We start from the raw sequence: 18,147 nt of genomic DNA, 5'->3' as shown, positions 1-18,147 counted from the left end.
TCTGTATTACAAATAAGGAAAGAGAAATTTTTAACGGGCTGATCCCAGGTCACACAGCTACTGAAAGACAGATACATTCTCTTGTCTCCCAAACAGAGGGCTCTTTCTACTGCCATCAGGACATTTACTTGGCGCTCCATGAAGATCAGCAGGAACTTCTGTTCTAAAACAGTGGACATCAATGTGGCCAGCTGATTCTCCCACACCTCTGACATTTCACAGTCCTTACAATTTTCATTCTTTCTCTGTTTAACCTCATAAGATATGAATGGAAGAGAAGCCAGGGATTTATATCTTACAAGAGGGCATAAGCAACAGGGCATAATGGGAATAAGTTCCTCTGGTCCATGAAAAAACACCAAAATTATCACTTAATTGTCTTTCTGAAGGGCTGGAATCCTATTAATTCTATCCTGAAGAGGAGAACAAAAAAAATTCCCCTCTTCTTTACCATCTTCAAAGTGGTAACACTTCTGATTTCCTAACAGGAGGAGATGACTGATAAATGGCCTTGTGAAAGCTGCTAAAGCCACATACTTGATGTACGTTAGGGCATTAGAGGGCTGAAGCCAAAGCCATCTTCTGGTCTTGATGGGGCTTGCCAGGGAGGCGGGTCGAGGTAGTCACTGGGCAAGAATGCTGAGTAGTCCCTGGAGAGCCCCCCCTGCTGATGTCTACATGTCAGGACCCACTTTTCTCCCTCAGGCTAATTGCTGATCTGCTGCTTTTGGTGTTCCATTCACACTGTTATCCTTTTTAAGGTAATGTAACCAAGAGGTGACTCTGAGCTAGAAGTAGGTTAGCAAAGATTTCAGGGCCTCTTAGCCCTCCCTTTTCTGGTTCTAATTTCATTGTATCTCATCACACAGACCACATAGGCATGGATGATTTGGAAGCAAGTTGCAGGTAGACAAACTTTGACAGGCTTAGATGTAACCAAGGGAAGATCTCTGTGGGACAAGTTATTAAAGAAAAACAAACTTGTTAGTAGTGCTATTGTTGGTGCAAGTGACTTACCAGGTATGCTTTAAAGAGACACACAGACCTTCCTGTCTCCAAATATTTCTTCTATTAGCAATCTGTATTGCTTCAGAGTCTATTTAATCATTAGAACTTTATTTCTTTAGACTAAATAGCCTCCTTACTCAAAATGCAAAACCACCCCCAGAAGGGCAGCGTAATAGGAGGCTGTCATCCACACCTGAGTAAATATTAATATACCTGTTACCTCCTTTTTACAAGCTGGGAAGGCAAAAGAAAGATATGAAAGAATTTCTGAAATTTGATGAGTTTCTAGTCGAAGAAAGTTTTAAGTGGGAGGGGAGAAGAAAAAAAAGGTAAGCAAGGGGCACTGAAAGGAGAGGGAGAAGACCCTACTTTACACTTTGACTCGCAAAAGGATGTTTTCTTTCCTTGTCTTCAAATAAGAGCGATGTGCAAATAAGAACCACAGATAAATATCTTTTGGACAAAGTAAAACAATGTACGGGAAATGCTTTGTACCACTGGATTTTCAGCAACTCAATGAACTAAAGTAACGCAGAAACAAAGACAGTTTGAAACAGAGGATGCCAAGACTTCTATGGTTATGTATTAACTACCTTACTCATTCCATCTCAACAGCTCATTGAACGCCAAGATTGGTTTAAACAGCATATAAACTTTCAGTTTATACAAAGTTACCCTACAAGGAAAATCTACAACAAATGACTCTACCCTAGTGTGTTACTGACAAGAAAAAGAGATTCGTTCTCCTAAAAAGTGTGCTTGAGACAGTAACAGACTTCAGAAACATGGTGGAATTTTCTTGAAGGGTGGAATTAACAAAGTAAAGCCCAGAAATGTGATCACAAGAAAGGAAAAGTTCCAGGTTTATGGCAAGTTATTTTAAAATATGAAAGAAGATAAAAACTAGATATTTTAAATGAAGGAGACTCTCTTTACAATTCTGTAATGATGAAAGTAGTAAAGCCATTCCAGTGACTTAATTAATTTAATTCCCTACATAAATGTTCAAACTCGTTAAAGCATGCCCAAGAGTTAGTTAGCCTCATAATATTGACAAACATAAATCAGGAAGCCTGTGGCCTGAGAATATAACTTTATGTTTAAATTATTAACAGAAGATCCTTCAACTGCTATGAAATCAGTCTTTACCACATCAGGTCAAGCAAAAAGAAAATGAAGTTACAACTTCTTTTAAAGGGAACATTATATTCTAATTAGTTGGTTTACTTTCTTGCAAGCCCATAAGTCAAAGTGAATGCAAGAATCTATTTCAAATCCAAGAATCTATTTTAAAACTTGTAAATAAAAGAGAAAATCAGATGTTTCACTGTCCTGTGTCCTTTCACAGACACAATAAAGGATCCAAATTAATGCTTTAATTTACTCTCAATTGGAATCAGGGGTGTGAGATGAGAAGACAAAAGTATGAAGACACTGAAAATAAAAATAACAGCAGAGGGCTTCCCTGGTGGCACAGTGGTTGAGAGTCTGCCTGCTGATGCAGGGGACACGGGTCCGGGAAGATCCCACATGCTGCGGAGTGGCTAGGCCCGTGAGCCATGGCCGCTGAGCCTGTGCGTCTGGAGCCTGTGCTCCGCAACAGGAGAGGCCACAACAGTGAGAGGCCCACGTACCGCAAAAAAACAAACAAACAAAAAAAACTGTCATCACGTGGCTTCCTTTCTTAAGAAACCATAGTGATTCCCAAATGCCCATCACATCAAGTCCTAACTCCTCTGCCCAGTCTTCAAGGCTCTCTGTGGTCTGCCCACCCTCTCTATCTAGCCTTACTACCCAAGGCACCCAATACAACTTGCTATACAGAGACAGGTCAAGTCCTCCATTCACAACACAGGCATCCCACTTTTGTTCTCATGCTTTCTTTCCTATCTGGGGACATCATTTGCCTTCTTTCTCACATGTAAATCCTCATTCAATATCCATCATCATCTCGTTCCCAGATTGCCCAACAACATCCTATGAGTCTACCTGCTTCTAGTCTTGTCCCACTCTCATCCTTCACATAGCAGCCAAAATGATTTTGCTAAAATGTAATTATGATTAATTCCTCCCTCCTTAAAATCTCTGTGACTTCCATTTAAAGTCAACATAGGGCTTCCCTGGTGGCGCAGTGGTTGAGAGTCCGCCTGCCGATGCAGGGGACACGGGTTCGTGCCCCAGTCCGGAAAGATCCCACATGCCGTGAAGCGGCTGGGCCCGTGAGCCGTGGCCGCTGAGCCTGCGCATCCAGAACCTGTGCTCTGCAACGGGAGAGGCCACAACAGTGAGAGGCCCGCGTACCGCAAAAAAAAAAAAAAAAAAAAGCAGGTGATATGGAAAAGAGTTGATAAAGCACATTAAATAAGGGTGTTCTGCAGGTTGTAAGAGTTAGAAATATACCCTAAAGCCCAGGACCTACCCTTCCCCTGGCATATAGAGGAATTTGAGAAAAGGTACCTTCTAACCTAGAAGTATAAGCTGCTTTGTCCCCGCATTCCCAGTGTCATTCTAGTTGCCGTGGCACACTCCAACAGACCTGAGATTTAGTTCTCTCCCCCCATTCCTCTTTCCAAATATTAATTCCTGATCTTTCTTACAGACTTCACTGAAGGTACTCTTAAGATGAAGCAACGTGAATATGGCTTTCTATTCCTGCTCTCATTTTTAGAAGTTTCTGACCGAGAGTAAACTAGAACTTGTCTGAGCTTGCTGATTAGAAGACTACGTTCTGCCTCTAAAAATAAGTGCTGTGCTTTGTAAGTCATGGTGACACTATCAGATCTGAGTTGTTCTTCTAGGGCAGCAATGGGTTCACACTGAGTCATGCATCCATCCATCAGTCCTTCCCTGACCTCCTTCCCTTCATCCACCCACCCACCGCCAACATTCTCTGACAGGTTCCTCCATTCATTCTGGGAGCAAAGGTACACATTTTAGAGATAGCTGGTCAGGGTTAGAGGATAGGTCTGAAGCCACGGAATAATTTTTCTCTGTGAGACATTAGCAGTCTCATTCGCTGCTGACAAGAGGATCCCTTTCTGGAAGGCAACTTAGCACTAAATATCAAGAGCCTTAAAAGCAGGCACATACTGTGACCTAGTAATTCCTTTCTAAGAACCAATCCTAAGGAAAGAATCAAAGATTCACCAAAGGATTTACGTATAAGAATAATCAATAGCACACTTCTTATAATCCTCATAAAGTTCCTCATAAAGTAAGGAACTGGAACCACCTAATTAAACAATATCTTTCTAGAAGATAATTAAATAAAATTATGATAAATTCAGGTTATTAATTATAACAACCAATAAATCTTATATTTTCAAGAAATATTTAATGACATGGAAAAGTGCTTATGATGTTAAATTTTTTTTTTTTTTTTTTTTTTTTTTGCGGTATGCGGGCCTCTCACTGTTGTGGCCTCCCCCGTTGCGGAGCACAGGCTCCGGACGCGCAGGCTCCGGACGCGCAGGCTCAGCGGCCATGGCTCACGGGCCCAGCCGCTCCGCGGCATATGGGATCCTCCCAGACCGGGGCACGAACCCGTATCCCCTGCATCGGCAGGCGGACTCTCAACCACTTGCGCCACCAGGGAGGCCCTGATGTTAAATTTTTTAAAAAGCAGGATATGTACAATGTAATTACAAGTCTGAGAAAGAAAAAGAAACTAGAAGGAAACATCAAAATATAAACAAAGAATGGTTACTTCTGAATGGTGAGACTATTAGTGATTATTTTCTTTACACTTTTTAATATTTTCCAAAGTGTCCAAAATTATCACGTATTACTGATACAATTAGGAAGGGAAAGGTCTAAGAATAGACTTTAAAGTTATATCTCTCAGAAAAATTGACATGAGGAAGAAAAACAGAAGGAGGAAGAGAAGAAAAAAAATTATTCGGTCTGGGCTCCAACTTTCAATTTTGGCCAGATTAGTATTTCCAATTTATATTAATGTAAGTATTTGTTGAACTGAACTATACTGATGCTAACCTAGGCAAACTTGGCAAGAAGCATTTCATTTAATTCTCTAAATTTTGCTGAAAAATTCTCCTTTCAAAGTATGTAAACTCTAATCCTTGACTGTTATTCATTGCTGCTGAAATCTGTGAATGCTGAACTCCCAGACAAGTATCCTTATTCACACATCCAACCCACCTTTTCACCTTCAGGCTATGCTGTGAGTTGAAAATCTCTGAAAGTTAACATACAAAGCCATTTTTCAAAAACTGACCTGCTGTTCTTGATAACGATGAGGAACTGATGTAGCCCCAAAGAACTTTGCCACATTCAACTGCAGGGTCCCAAAGAGAAAAAGACAGACAAGACCGTTTCCTCTGAGCTCCCATAATACCCTACACAGGCCTCTCCCTAAATTAGCAGGTCACCTTAGAAGAACTGTGTATGAGTTGACGGCTCTGATTAAACTATAAGCTCCTTGAAGGAAGAGACGGTGGCTTTTTCGTGCTCCTATTTCCAGCCCCAGGCACAGAACCAGCCATTCAGTGCCTACTCAAAAAACATTTTTGAACTGAACTACATTGATGCCTCTGCTCTCAAGATTAAGAAAAAAATAAACATATTCAAGATAAAAAACTAATGAGAACCTGCTATATAGCACAAGGAACCCTATGCAGTGCTCTGTGGTGACCTAAATGGGAAGGAAATCTAAAAGAGAGGGGATATATGTATACATACAGCTGATTCACTTCGCTGTGCAGCAGAAACTAACACAACACTGTAAAGCAACTATACCCCAATTAAAAAAAAAAAGATTAAAAAAAGAGCTTTGAGCATTAGAAAGAGCTACCAAATAACCCAGGAATTTATATGATTTAGACTTGACAAAAGCAGGAGATCAGAATTCAGAGAATGTCTGAGTATTACTATAGGCAGAGGAGGAAACTGTTTTTCCATCAAGGACTTCTGATCCAAGCTTGAAATTCAAATTCACATACAAGTAAAAAGCAATTTCATTTATTTCTCTTTTTCCTTAGAATGAGAAATAAATATCAGCAAAGGATATAAAACATTCCCTAAATACAAGGGATAATTTAAAAATATACTTTAGTTCATATTATGGTCCATTAAATGTAAAAGGAAGGCAAAAAAAAAGGAGGCATATGTAAACACTTCAAAGGTGGCCTCAGGCTCTATAATAAGGACACACACTCTTATATTCAGCAGATATCAGAAAAGGCTATCCACTAAAAAGTATGCTCATAAAATTGGTATAAAATAGATAAGATGAGCCATGTGCAGAACCTCCCACATCCAAGAGGATTTGTAATTACAGGAAGGAATGAATAACTTTTTCAAGCTCTCTCCAGTGAGATGGCAATCTAAGATGTAACTGAGATGTAGGATAGGGTAGAATTCAGTCAAGGCCACAGGATGACTGCACAGGTGAGTACTGTACAGCTCCAGGCCCTGCCATTCATACAATAATCCCTCTTGGACTTTTTGAATCTGAGAACAACCTGCACAATTGTATGTGGCAGTCTTGGATGTAACTAACATATCTGTGATGTTATAAAGCAGAACATGAGTTCTACAACAGGGTGCATCAGCAGGAGCCCTACTGACATTCTGGGCCAGATCATTCTTGGTTGCAGGGGGCTGTCCTGTGCACTGTAGGATGTTTAGAAACTTCCCTGGCCTGTACCCATTAAATGCCAGTAACGTCCCCACTGCCCCCAGTTGTAACAACTAAAAATGTCTCCAGACATTGCCAATGTCCCCTGGGGGGCAAATTCTTCCCCCCACTCCCCCATTTGAGAATCACTGGTCTAGAGGAACAAAGAACTGGGTAGTATTTGTTCAGCTCTGCTGAAGAGAGAGAAGATACTTCTTCATCTGGCATATGTGAGAAAAGAGTGTAGTCTATATCAGATCAGGAATAATGCTCTAGGCAATCTCAGAAGGAAATACCCTTACAGATGTACTCAATACCCTTTGCTTTAATTCCACTTGTCAGGTATTGTCCCAATTACCAATTCAATATCTTGGGCACAGTTATTTAATGTTATACATTTAAAAGAAGTTTTAAAAAAATGCAATGACATATAACAGCTCACAGGTTATTGTCAACATCGACACTGGGCCATATAAGAGGAAACAGATGGAGAAACATTTGGAGTGACCAGTAATTTAGCAATGCATTAAGATTAAATTTCTAAAAGTACAATAAAAAAACTAAATAGTTCCTTAAATAAAAGAAATGAAACCAAAATCCTTCCATCATATTTTCTACGTTGAGGAGTACAGATTAAAATATATAGATTCATACTTATAAAATGTTGGTTTAAGAAAGCCTTTCTATATAAGAGAGAAACCATAAAAGAAAAGATAGATTTGCCCACATCAAAATAAAAAACTTCTACATTTCAAAACAAACAAAACAGAAAATATGAACGTAACTAAAATGTAAATAAACCAAAGAAAATATTTACAGCATAAATGTTAGTGGTTCAAGATCTGTAAATATATAAAGCTTTTACAAATTAAATAACAAAATCAACACCCCAATGGAAAAATGAAGAAAGGATAGGAACAGGCAATTCACACACACACACATACACCCTCCACACACACAAAAATTTAGCTAATAAAAATATGAAAAATATTTAACCCTGTCAATTGAATAAATGGAAATAAAAACACAATAACATTTCTTTATATATGTGCTTGATAAAAATAACACATAGCATACATAGTGCTGATGAGGGTACAAATATTCTCAAACATTAAAATATAAACTGGCACAATCTCTTGGGAAGATAATTTAGCAATAAATATGTTTTAAAATATGCACATGCTTTTAAGAAATTCTACTTACAGAAATTTTTCCTAGGAAATTATCGTGGATCTGCACAAAGATTTAGCTACAAGAATATTCATCTTAACATAATTCATAATAGTGAAAAATTAGAACAACCTGTAAGCTGGTCAGTTGAAAAAAATTATGATACATTCAAATGATATAGTCTCATGCAATCATTAAAAATTAGAGGATGTGGAAAATGTGTGTTAATGACAGGAAAAAGATGCTTAATGACATGGGAACATTTTCAGGATACAGTATTGTGTATTGGGTAAGAGACTGGGTCTGGAGTCAGACTGTCTGGATTGAAAGTTTGGATCCATCATTAATTAGCTATGTAACATTAGGGAAGTTAGTACCCGTCTCTGTATCTGTTTCCTAATGTGTAAAAAAGTGTAACCTCTATGAAATAACAGCAACAATCTAGGCAACAATCACCAGTGGTTACTTAAAACCAATAGGAGGAAGGTTGATGGGGAAGTTTATTATGGATGTATCCTACTAGAAACACCACTGATCAATCTTCACATCACTAAAATGAGACACCAGACATCATACGCCTTGTAATGTGAGACAACAGGAAATACAATACACAGCACAGCCTATGAAATATTCTTGCCCCCTAAAATTTGACCCAAATTTAGCCAAGTGTCCGTATCTATCAACTTACTGGAAACATGGGGATTTAATTCCATTAAAATGAGGTTCAGACTTCCCTGGTGGCGCAGTGGTTAAGAATCCGCCTGCTAATGCAGGGGACACGGGTTCAAGCCCTGGTCCCGGAAGATCACACATGCCACGGAGCAACTAAGCCCGTGTACCACAACTACTGAGCCTGCGCTCTAGAGTCCGCGTGCCACGACTACTGAAGCCCACGCACCTAGAGCCTGTGCTCCGCAACAAGAAAAGCCACCGCAATGAGAAGGCTGAGCACCGCAACGAAGAGTAGCCCCCGCTCTCTGCAACTAGAGAAAGCCCGCGCAGCAACGAAGACCTAACGCATCCAAAAATAATAAATAAATAAATAATTTTAAAAAATGAGGTTCAAGGACAATCAAAATAAACTGATGCTGATAAAAAGCCGGAATAGTGCTTACCTCTGGGGCAGGTATAGCTTAGGAAGGGAAAAAAGGAAACTTTATGGGTTATTAGAAGTTTCTCTGTACTGATCTGGGTGATGGCAGATATGTAGAGAACCATAAAACTATACTATTAAAATTAGTGTACACGGGCTTCCCTGGTGGCGCAGTGGTTGAGAGTCCGCCTGCCGATGCAGGGGACACGGGTTCGTGCCCCGGTCTGGGAAGATCCCACATGCCGCGGAGCGGCTGGGCCCGTGAGCCATGGCCGCTGAGCCTGCGCGTCCGGAGCCTGTGCTCCGCAACGGGAGAGGCCACAACAGTGAGAGGCCCGCGTACCGCAAAAAAAAAAAAAAAAAAAAAAAAATTAGTGTACTTTATATACTTTTCTATATGTATATGATACTTCAATCTTTTTTTTTTTTTTAATGCAAAGAAAAAAAAAGCTCCTGCTGATTTTTCACCATTGTCTAGTGGCAGGATGAAAAGCAGATGTGGTTAGGGAACTGAAGCCTAGAGGAAGCGGTAGTACTGCACCTGGCTCCTACCTATGGGCCTGTGTTCCCATGGAACTCCCCCTGCTGCAAAGAAGAGCTGGGGATGGGGAGAGCACAAGGCCTGGACCACTGAAACTAGGGTACTTCTTATTAAAGAAGTCTTATAAATTGGCTGTCACAAGGATTTCCACACCAATAGTAAACTGAGGACATTGGCTATGTTGTAAAAATGGGCTTTAATTTCATTTCAAGGATTTCAGTCAGCCATCTCATCTATGCACCCGGACAAGTTGGTTAGGTGAATTAGAAAGTAGCAGTTAAAGCTAAGGCAACGTTTACAGCTGGATACTTGTTAGAGTAGGCTACAGGAAGATTAGAACTTTGAGAATTGATGGAATATGCTTTGAAATGCCAGAAGGCAGTTTTGGAAATTGGGCTAATTATAGGACTATGTAAGGAGGAGCAAGGCCTCTCTCCCACTCAACCTAGTCCTTCATCCCCACCTTCAATCTCACCACAGGAAATGATTTGGACTGGCCTGTGGGGATGGAGAAATGTGCCTTTTCAGCGTTTATCACGCCAATGATAGCGGTCTACCAGAAGTTACAGAGAACAGACATGTTTTGTTGATGTATCAGACGCATCCTTCTCAGATCGATGATCACAATGATACACACAAATGGAAGTCAGAGGTGCATTTGATCCTGTAATAGGGTAAAGTTAACACTCACACCTATTGTGAGAGAATCATTTCTCATAATGGTGCACTTGTCTGGTATGTACCAGACCCATGTTTAAGACTAAGGCAAATATAGAAAGTTCGCCCTTCTTCAAAGGGCAGAAAAAAAATCTTTTAATTTCACTCTCATGAGATTTTCCTTTCAGTGATAAAAGAATTTAAGTGGTTGGAGATCTAGGTTCTATCTTCTTTAGCCAGAGGGTCACCCAGAAATTAGGAAAATTAAGGGCTACGTCCGTGGAAATGATGCATGGTTATGTGGAATCTTTGGAAATCCTTAAAAATGCTGGAGAAGGAAGAACTCAACGTAAACTCTTGATACAAGAGGCAAAAGTTAGTTTGTTGTTTTTGGGGGGTTTTTAGCCATGCCGTGCAGCATGGGGGATCTTAGTTCCCCGACCAGGGATTGAACCCACGCCCCCTGCACTGGAAGCGCAGAGTCCTAACCACTGGACCGCCAGGGAATCCCAAAGCTAGTTTGTTTTTCAAAATCTTCCCCTAGTGGGTAAAGAGTAAAATTTAATCCTTACAATAGCCATATGAGGTAAGTGCTATTAATATCCTCTTTTTATATATGAGGACACTGAGGCACCAGAGGTTGAGAAACATTCCAATGATCACAAAGCTGATAAGCAGCAGCTTGGGATTTGATCCCAAGCAGTATGACTCTAGAGCCCATGGCTTTACAACTCTCAGCTTGTGTGGTTTTGAGCAACTTCCTTTGAGTTGGTAGGTTCAATTCTTAGCACTACTATTTACCAGCTGAATGAGTCTTGAACAAATTGCTGAAGGTCCCTGTGCTACAGTTTCCTCATCTATAAAATGGGCCCAACAACCGCCTCTTTATAGAATTTCTTGGGAAAATTAGATGAGATTATATACACGTAGAGGACCTGGCACACAGAAGTCATTCAACCAGAGTTAGCACTCTTCTTTCCCTGTCTGACATTCCCCTTCTTTTCATGGTTGCTGCTGCTCAGCAAGTGGGAAACTTCTCATTCCAGCTCTGAGGAAAATCAGGGCCCCAACATAGCTCAGGGGGGGAGACTAAGCAGTTGTAGAAGAATGGGCACTATTGCTGCCAATCTCTTGGTGAGTGTTGGACATTTGCTAAATCCTTGAACAGGAAGTAACTCACCTCAGCCCCCAAATTGTCCTCACCTTGCTAGCATAACAAGCCTCCAGGTGCACAGACTTTGGTTCCACAGCCATACTGCTCCCTGACCCAGTTCCAGATGCTGGAACAAGAAAACTCACCTAATGCCCTGACAATTCGCATCAGGATTTCCCCGACTTTCATTCTGGTCTCCAGTGTGTGCTTGTCTTTACCGCCATCATACTGTGCCAACAGGCCAGGCAAGATTTTCTCAGGGTACACATCTGAGAGGAGGGCAACCCCTAGGGTTGAAAATAAAAAGAAAGGATTCATTACTGTTCAGCACTGAAAAGAAAATAAGCCCAGACAGCCTGTGATGGGATGAAAACAGAGACATTTAAACCCACCTCTGTCATTCTACCAGCAAGGGCTGCCCTGTATTTGGAGTGACAACATTGTGAGTGGAAAGAACATGGGTCTGAGAGTTCACACTCCTGGATTCTTCTAGTCTCAGGCCAATATGATCTCTAAGGTCTCTTTCAGCACTGACATTCTATGATCTATGGATTCTAGACTCTGGAAGCAGAGGCTAGATGATTACATATCATGGCAGGGGTTTACACAGCAGTGGGAGAAGACCGGATCAAATGTCCTGGAGGGAGCCTTCCCAGTCTGAGACACTAAGGTTCTATGACAAGTATCGTCGCTGCCCACACATCAGCCTGAAGCACAGCAGTGCTTCCTGTCTTTGCCGCAGTTCTCTACCCCAGTATGAGTTTTCTCTGTAAAACTGTCAGTGATGAGAACAATTTCTGTAAGGAAATAAGGAATGCAAATTCTGGGCATGATTAGTAGTAGACTGTGCTTCCAGCTGAGTTCCCTGATCAGAAGTAGGAAGATCCTGCTCTTGGGTCTCCCTTCCTAGTCCTTGCTGATCCCCTCTCCCATCACGCCAGAACTCCTAGATGTAGAATCTGCAGCAGTGTTATCATTATCTGAGCCCAACCCCGTATCAAGTAAACTTTACAGGGGCTGACAGAGGAGGCGAGACACGACTAAGACAGGACCAGAAACAAAGCCCCTAGTCTCAAAACTATATAAATACAAATTCCATTACTTGGGGGGAGGGGTTACGTACTATACTCTAAAGAATAGTGAGGAAGGGCTTCCCTGGTGGCGCAGTGGTTGAGAGTCCACCTGCCGATGCAGGGGATGTGGGTTCGTGCCCCGGTCTGGGAGGATCCCACATGCTGCGGAGCGGCTGGGTCCGTGAGCCATGACCGCTGAGCCTGCGCATCCGGAGCCTGTGCTCCGCAACGGGAGAGGCCACAACGGTGAGAGGCCCGCGTACCGCAAAAAAAATAAAATAAAATAAGAATAGTGAGGAAAAAGGAAAAAAACAAATGAAGGAAGGAAACTCAGGTCTCAGACTACACCCAGGGTGAGAATGCTTCTCACCACCTCTACCTCAACCACTCCGGTCCATCATTTCTGGCCTGATTTTTTTCAAAAATCCCCTAATTGGTCCCCGTGCTTCTACCCAATTCCTGCACTGCAGCTGGAACTATCTGGTTAAGATGAGTCAGACCTCATCATTCTTCTGCCCAAACCGTCACTGGTTTCCCTCCTTCCCTTAATATGAGCAGCCCCCATCCCCCACCTGCCTTTGCTCTGCCTCTGACCTCACCTCTTACCATGCTCTCCCTTCCTCACTGTCCTCCAGCAACTGTGGCTGGAACTCCTAGCTGTAGACCACGCTGCTCTGGACCCAGCATCTTCGCCTGACTTCTCCCTCTGCCTAGGCTGCTCCTCCTCCAGGTAGCCCATGGCTTGCTCCTAAAAGCCCATCATGTCTCTGTTCAAATACCACATTCATCGTATATGAAATGACAGCCTCCTTCTTCTACCACTCTTTATCCTTCTCACCCTGCTTCATTGTTCTTCTTAGCACTTAACAGTACCTGAAATGATATATACTTGTTTATTTATTGACTGCTGTCCTCAGAATGTGAACTCTACAAAGTCAAGGATTTTGTTTTGTCCCCCACTGTAGCCTCAATGCCTAGAAGAGTGCCAGCACATAACAAGTGCTCAATAACTATTTGTCAAATGAATGAATGAATAAAAGGGTTCAAAGATACAGTCTTGATATAAATTTCAGGTATTAAGAAAGAGAAGATAGGGAAGGAATAATATAAATGCTTGAGAAATCTATAATTATTTTTTATCTGAGTTTACCATTCTTCCATTTAATTTGAAAGTCTTGCAGGCAAAGTCTATATACTGTTTTCTATGTTATAGGTTGGGGTTCCATTCTCTTATAAATAGATACACACCAAGGCGATGCAACTGCTGAGGGCTACACCTGCTTGTCCATCCTCTTTTCTGCCCTCCTCACCCCTGTACCTTTTCATTGCCTGAAAAGCCTGGGAAGTCTCTGCATGTGGGTCTTAAGCCACATCTGTCTTCCTTTTTTTTTTTTTTTTTTTTTGATGTTGGGGGTAGGAGTTTATTAATTTATTTATTTATTTTTGCTGTGTAGTGTCTTTGTTTCTGTGCGAGGGCTTTCTCTAGGTTGTGGCAAGCGGGGGCCACTCTTCATCATGGTGCGCAGGCCTCTCACTATCGCGGCCTCTCTTGTTGCGGAGCACAGGCTCAGTAGTTGTGGCTCACGGGCCTAGTTGCTCCGCGGCATGTGGGATCCTCCCAGGCCAGGGCTCGAACCCGTGTCCCCTGCATTAGCAGGCAGATTCTCAACCACTGCGTCACCAGGGAAGCCCTGTCTTCCTTTATGTGGCCTACAGTTTTACATAAACAGAAGCTCTGCTCTTTAGGGAGTTTCAGGCTGTGGCAGAACCTGAATTAGACAGCTTCCTTGTTGGCAAAATGTGACACTGCATTTGTAGGTAGCTCTATGACGCAAAATGAGGGGTAAGTTTTTGGAGGTCCAAGGCGGAGTTAGAGACCTCCTAGCATAGGAAAAATGTCTGCAGCTAAGAAAAGGATAAATGAAGGAAACAGCTTCCACATTCTAAAAGAGCCCAAAGGAAAAGTGAATTGATAGTTGGTAACTGCAACGCTGGCAGATGTTTTATCACTGATGTATAACAAGGCCTGGTATGTATTATAGATCTGTAGCAGTCATAACTACTTCTTCACCAGAAGTTCCTAACTCGAAATTCAGTGGATTTGTTTTCTTTTAGGAATATAGTTGTGACTTCAGAATGGAACTCAGTCGTAAAATGGGATTTGCTCTATAAAATTTTGATCTATATCTAGCTTTTCTGAAAAACATCTACTACTAAAGTACCTTCTACTGTCATTTATGCCTATTTTTATCTCACTAATCTTTAGCAGAGAAGTTATTTACTTCTATGAGAATATCCTGCTGTATACTTCAAAACCAAATGAGCTCTTGATTTCCTCTCTGTAGCAGACAGGCATTTTGGTTGCACACAGCATCTACTCTCTCTTCTGGTAACAACACCTGCTGTTCCTTTGGGAAATATCCCTTCCCTACTCTCAGTCTATGTAGTTTGAGTGGGGGTAACTACCCACTTTCTCTCTCTTCATGTGTTAACAAACTCATGTCAAGGCTGCCTTAGGATATTCCATGCCATCACCACCACAATGTCTGGTTCAGGAATGGGGGAAGACACTCAATCCTGGAGCCAATTTTGGAACTACCAGGAAAGGTGAGCTCCTGGAGTCTGTGTGTGTGTGGGGAGGGAGGGGGGATTGTTTTGTTTCGTCTTCTTGTTTGTGCCTGTAGAAGTGATTAACCAGGAGCTGCCAGTGGCCATCATGTGGAGAAAGTCAACCCCAAAATGGTGCAAACACAGAGGAGGGTCAAGCCAAGAGAGGAAAGGAGAAAAGGAGAGAACTGTGTCATGCTTTGAGCCCCGGGATCCAATTATACATTTACTCACTAGAACCTTTGGATACGTAAGGCAATAAATATCCTTTTATGCTTATGCCAGTTTGATTTTTTTTCAACCAAAGGAATCCTAATATATCCTTCTTCAGGTTAAAGAAACAAATTCAGATTAAAAAAAAAAACTTTTCCTATAATGCCAAACTTTTAGTTCCACCAGGCAGCATTAATTCTCCCAATCTTACATAAAAAGGTTGCCAATAGCAAAGTACAATTTCCTTGCTTCCCACAGTCCCAGGTTAGCAATTGTTTATCTTCCTGCTGGCCTGCTCCATGGACTGCTGCCAAATGGCTCTCTGACTGTCTGAGTTTACCTTCTCAGGATACAGTTGCCACCTATGACTTTATGAATCCCTAGAGGACAATGGTTCCTTCCTTACTCTTAGACGGAGCAGTGAAGAGAATCACATATGATGGTTAAGACTATATAACAATTTAAAGGGATGAGATTTTGTGTGGCTGCTTTGTTTCTTCTTTGAAAAGTTTTTTGAATTTTGACAACTGAGGAAGCCTGACCATAACCTTCATATACCCCTTGGCCCCTCCTTTGTAATATGAAAACAGGGTAATTTCTGGGTCAGCACTAGCTTTAAGGAAACATGACACAACAATCCCTTCGGCAACAAGGACCAAATGATTATGTGAGAGATACCTGCTCCTGCTCTGATCACAGGAAAATGACTATGCATTTCAAGATGTGGTGTTACAGATAAGATACAGAGAAAGCAAAGGTGAACCAAATCTGGCAGGAGTTCATGAAAGTGTTCTGATCTGTGTTTTGGGGCAAAGCACAGGATAAGGCAAATTAACCAACTGAAAAAATATTATTGAAAGTACTTTATGCGACAAAATAGAGACAGTCAACTTTGTAAAATAACTGTTTTTTCTTCCCCCAAAGACTTTCATTACAAAGCCAGAAATGTATTCTGATCCAGTGTCGACTTCAAGATGATCCCTCAGCGTGCTGCTCAGTGATTCTGCAGACCTTGGGCAGTCACCATAGTTTAGGTCTCACTTTACACAGTGCTCTTGCATTGTAGGAAAGACAGTCTAATCCTAAATGTCTTTGCTGACTGGCTCTATCCCAGGAATCTGCTACGTCATCCCCACTTTAAAACTAACCAGGTTTATTCCCCTGGGCAGACAACAACCTACCTTCCAAAATACCCACATCAACTTGGAAACCACCTACTCACTTGAATTTCTCAGGTATTTCTGCAGAAAACTGTAAGAAACACAACTCCCCACATATTGAATGATTCCATTTATATGAAAATGTCCAAAATAGGCAAATTTACAAACATAAAGTAGGGTCAGTGGTCGCTTAGGGCTGTGGGAGTTGGTGGGGAGGAATAGGGACTGACTGCTAACGATATGGAGTTTCTTTATGGAGGGTAAAACATTCTAAAATTAATTATGGTGATGGTTACACACTCTGTGAATATAATAAAAAACACTGAATTGTATATTTTACATGGGTGAATCGTATGGTATATGCATTATATCTCAAAAACTTGTTATTAAAAAACTGTAAGAGTCGTACAACTCAACAGCAAAAAAAAAAAAAAAAAAAAAATCCGATTAAAAAGTGGGCAGATGACCTGAATAGGCACTTTTCCCAAAGAAGACATACAGATGGCCAAGAGGCACATGAAAAGATGTTCAACAACACTAATCATCAAGGAAATATAAATCAAAACCACAATGAGATACCACCTCACACCTGTTAGAAGACTATTATCAAAAAGACAAGATATAACAAGTGTTGGAGAGGGTGTGGAGAAAAGGAGACTCTCGTGTACCATCAGTAGGACTTTAAATTGGTATGGCTACTGTGGAAAACAGTATGGAGGCTCCTGAAAAAATTAAAAATCAAACTACCATATGACCTAGCAATTCCACTACCAGGCATTTATCCAAAGAAAACAAAAACACAAACTCAAAAAGATACATGCACTCCTATGTTCATTACAGCATTGTTTACAATAGCCAAGATACGAAAACAATCTAAAAGTCCATCAATGAATGAATGGACAAAGAAGACATGGTGTACACACACACACACACACACACACACACAATGGAATACTATTCAGCCATGAAAAAGAAAGAAATCTTAACATTTTCAACAACATGGGTGGACCATGAGAGAATTATGCTAAGTGAAATAAGTCAGACAAAGAAAGACATCCATAAAAAAAATGAAGAAGCTTTTAAAGAACTTTTATGGAATAAATACTAATATCTATTGTTAAGTGAAATGCAAGGTACAAAACTCTGTGTATAGAATTCAACAATTTGTGTACAAAGGGGAAATACATACACACATTTATACACTAATAAATAGTTCTGTAAGGATACACAAGTAACCAATGATATTGGTTGTTTCTAGGGAGGGAAATGGAGTGACTAGAGGATAGATAAGAGAGAAGAGACTTTTTACTCTGTATCTTTTGGTACCTTTTGAATTTTGAACCATGTAATGTATCAAATATAACTAAATAAAATATAAGTTAAAAAAATTGTGATAAAGGGCAGTCTTTTAAATAGAACAGCCCCTTTTAGAGATGAAAATGTAAAAATAATTTTCAATCAAATATAACAGAATGATCACAAACATCTTCCTCCTGAAATCTCACTAAAGTGATAGTCAAGGAGTAAAAAAAAACTGACAAGGATAAAAAGAATATAGGTATCAAAGGCTGAAATCTGGGACTTCCCTGGTGGCGCAGTGGTTAAGAATCCGCCTGCCAATGCAGGGGACACGGGTTCGATCCCTGGCCCAGGAAGATCCCACATGCCGCAGAGCAACTAAGCCCAGGCGCCACAACTACTGAGCCTGCGCTCTACAGCCCATGAGCCGCAACTACTGAAGCCCACGCGCCACAACTACTGAGCCCACACGCCACAACTACTGAAGTTTGCGCACTCTAGGGCCCATGTGTCGCAACTACTGAGCTCACGTGCTGCA

At 41.1% G+C, this 18,147-nt stretch overlaps 1 protein-coding gene across 1 annotated transcript in view; it reads right to left on the bottom strand.

The window, feature by feature from the left end:
- Positions 1-18,147, bottom strand: part of TANGO6 (transport and golgi organization 6 homolog) — a 169,842-nt gene that overhangs the window by 54,541 nt on the left and 97,154 nt on the right. The window contains exon 15 of the mRNA XM_060084730.1: positions 11,404-11,544. Within this exon, the coding sequence (XP_059940713.1) occupies positions 11,404-11,544 (141 nt within the window). The remainder of the gene's footprint in view (positions 1-11,403; positions 11,545-18,147) is intronic.

This window comes from Mesoplodon densirostris, chromosome 19, assembly GCF_025265405.1.
Source record: "Mesoplodon densirostris isolate mMesDen1 chromosome 19, mMesDen1 primary haplotype, whole genome shotgun sequence".
Taxonomy (NCBI): Eukaryota; Metazoa; Chordata; class Mammalia; order Artiodactyla; family Ziphiidae; genus Mesoplodon; species Mesoplodon densirostris.
Note: the sequence above shows the minus strand (reverse complement) of the source record. Positions and strands in the feature narration are given on the sequence as shown.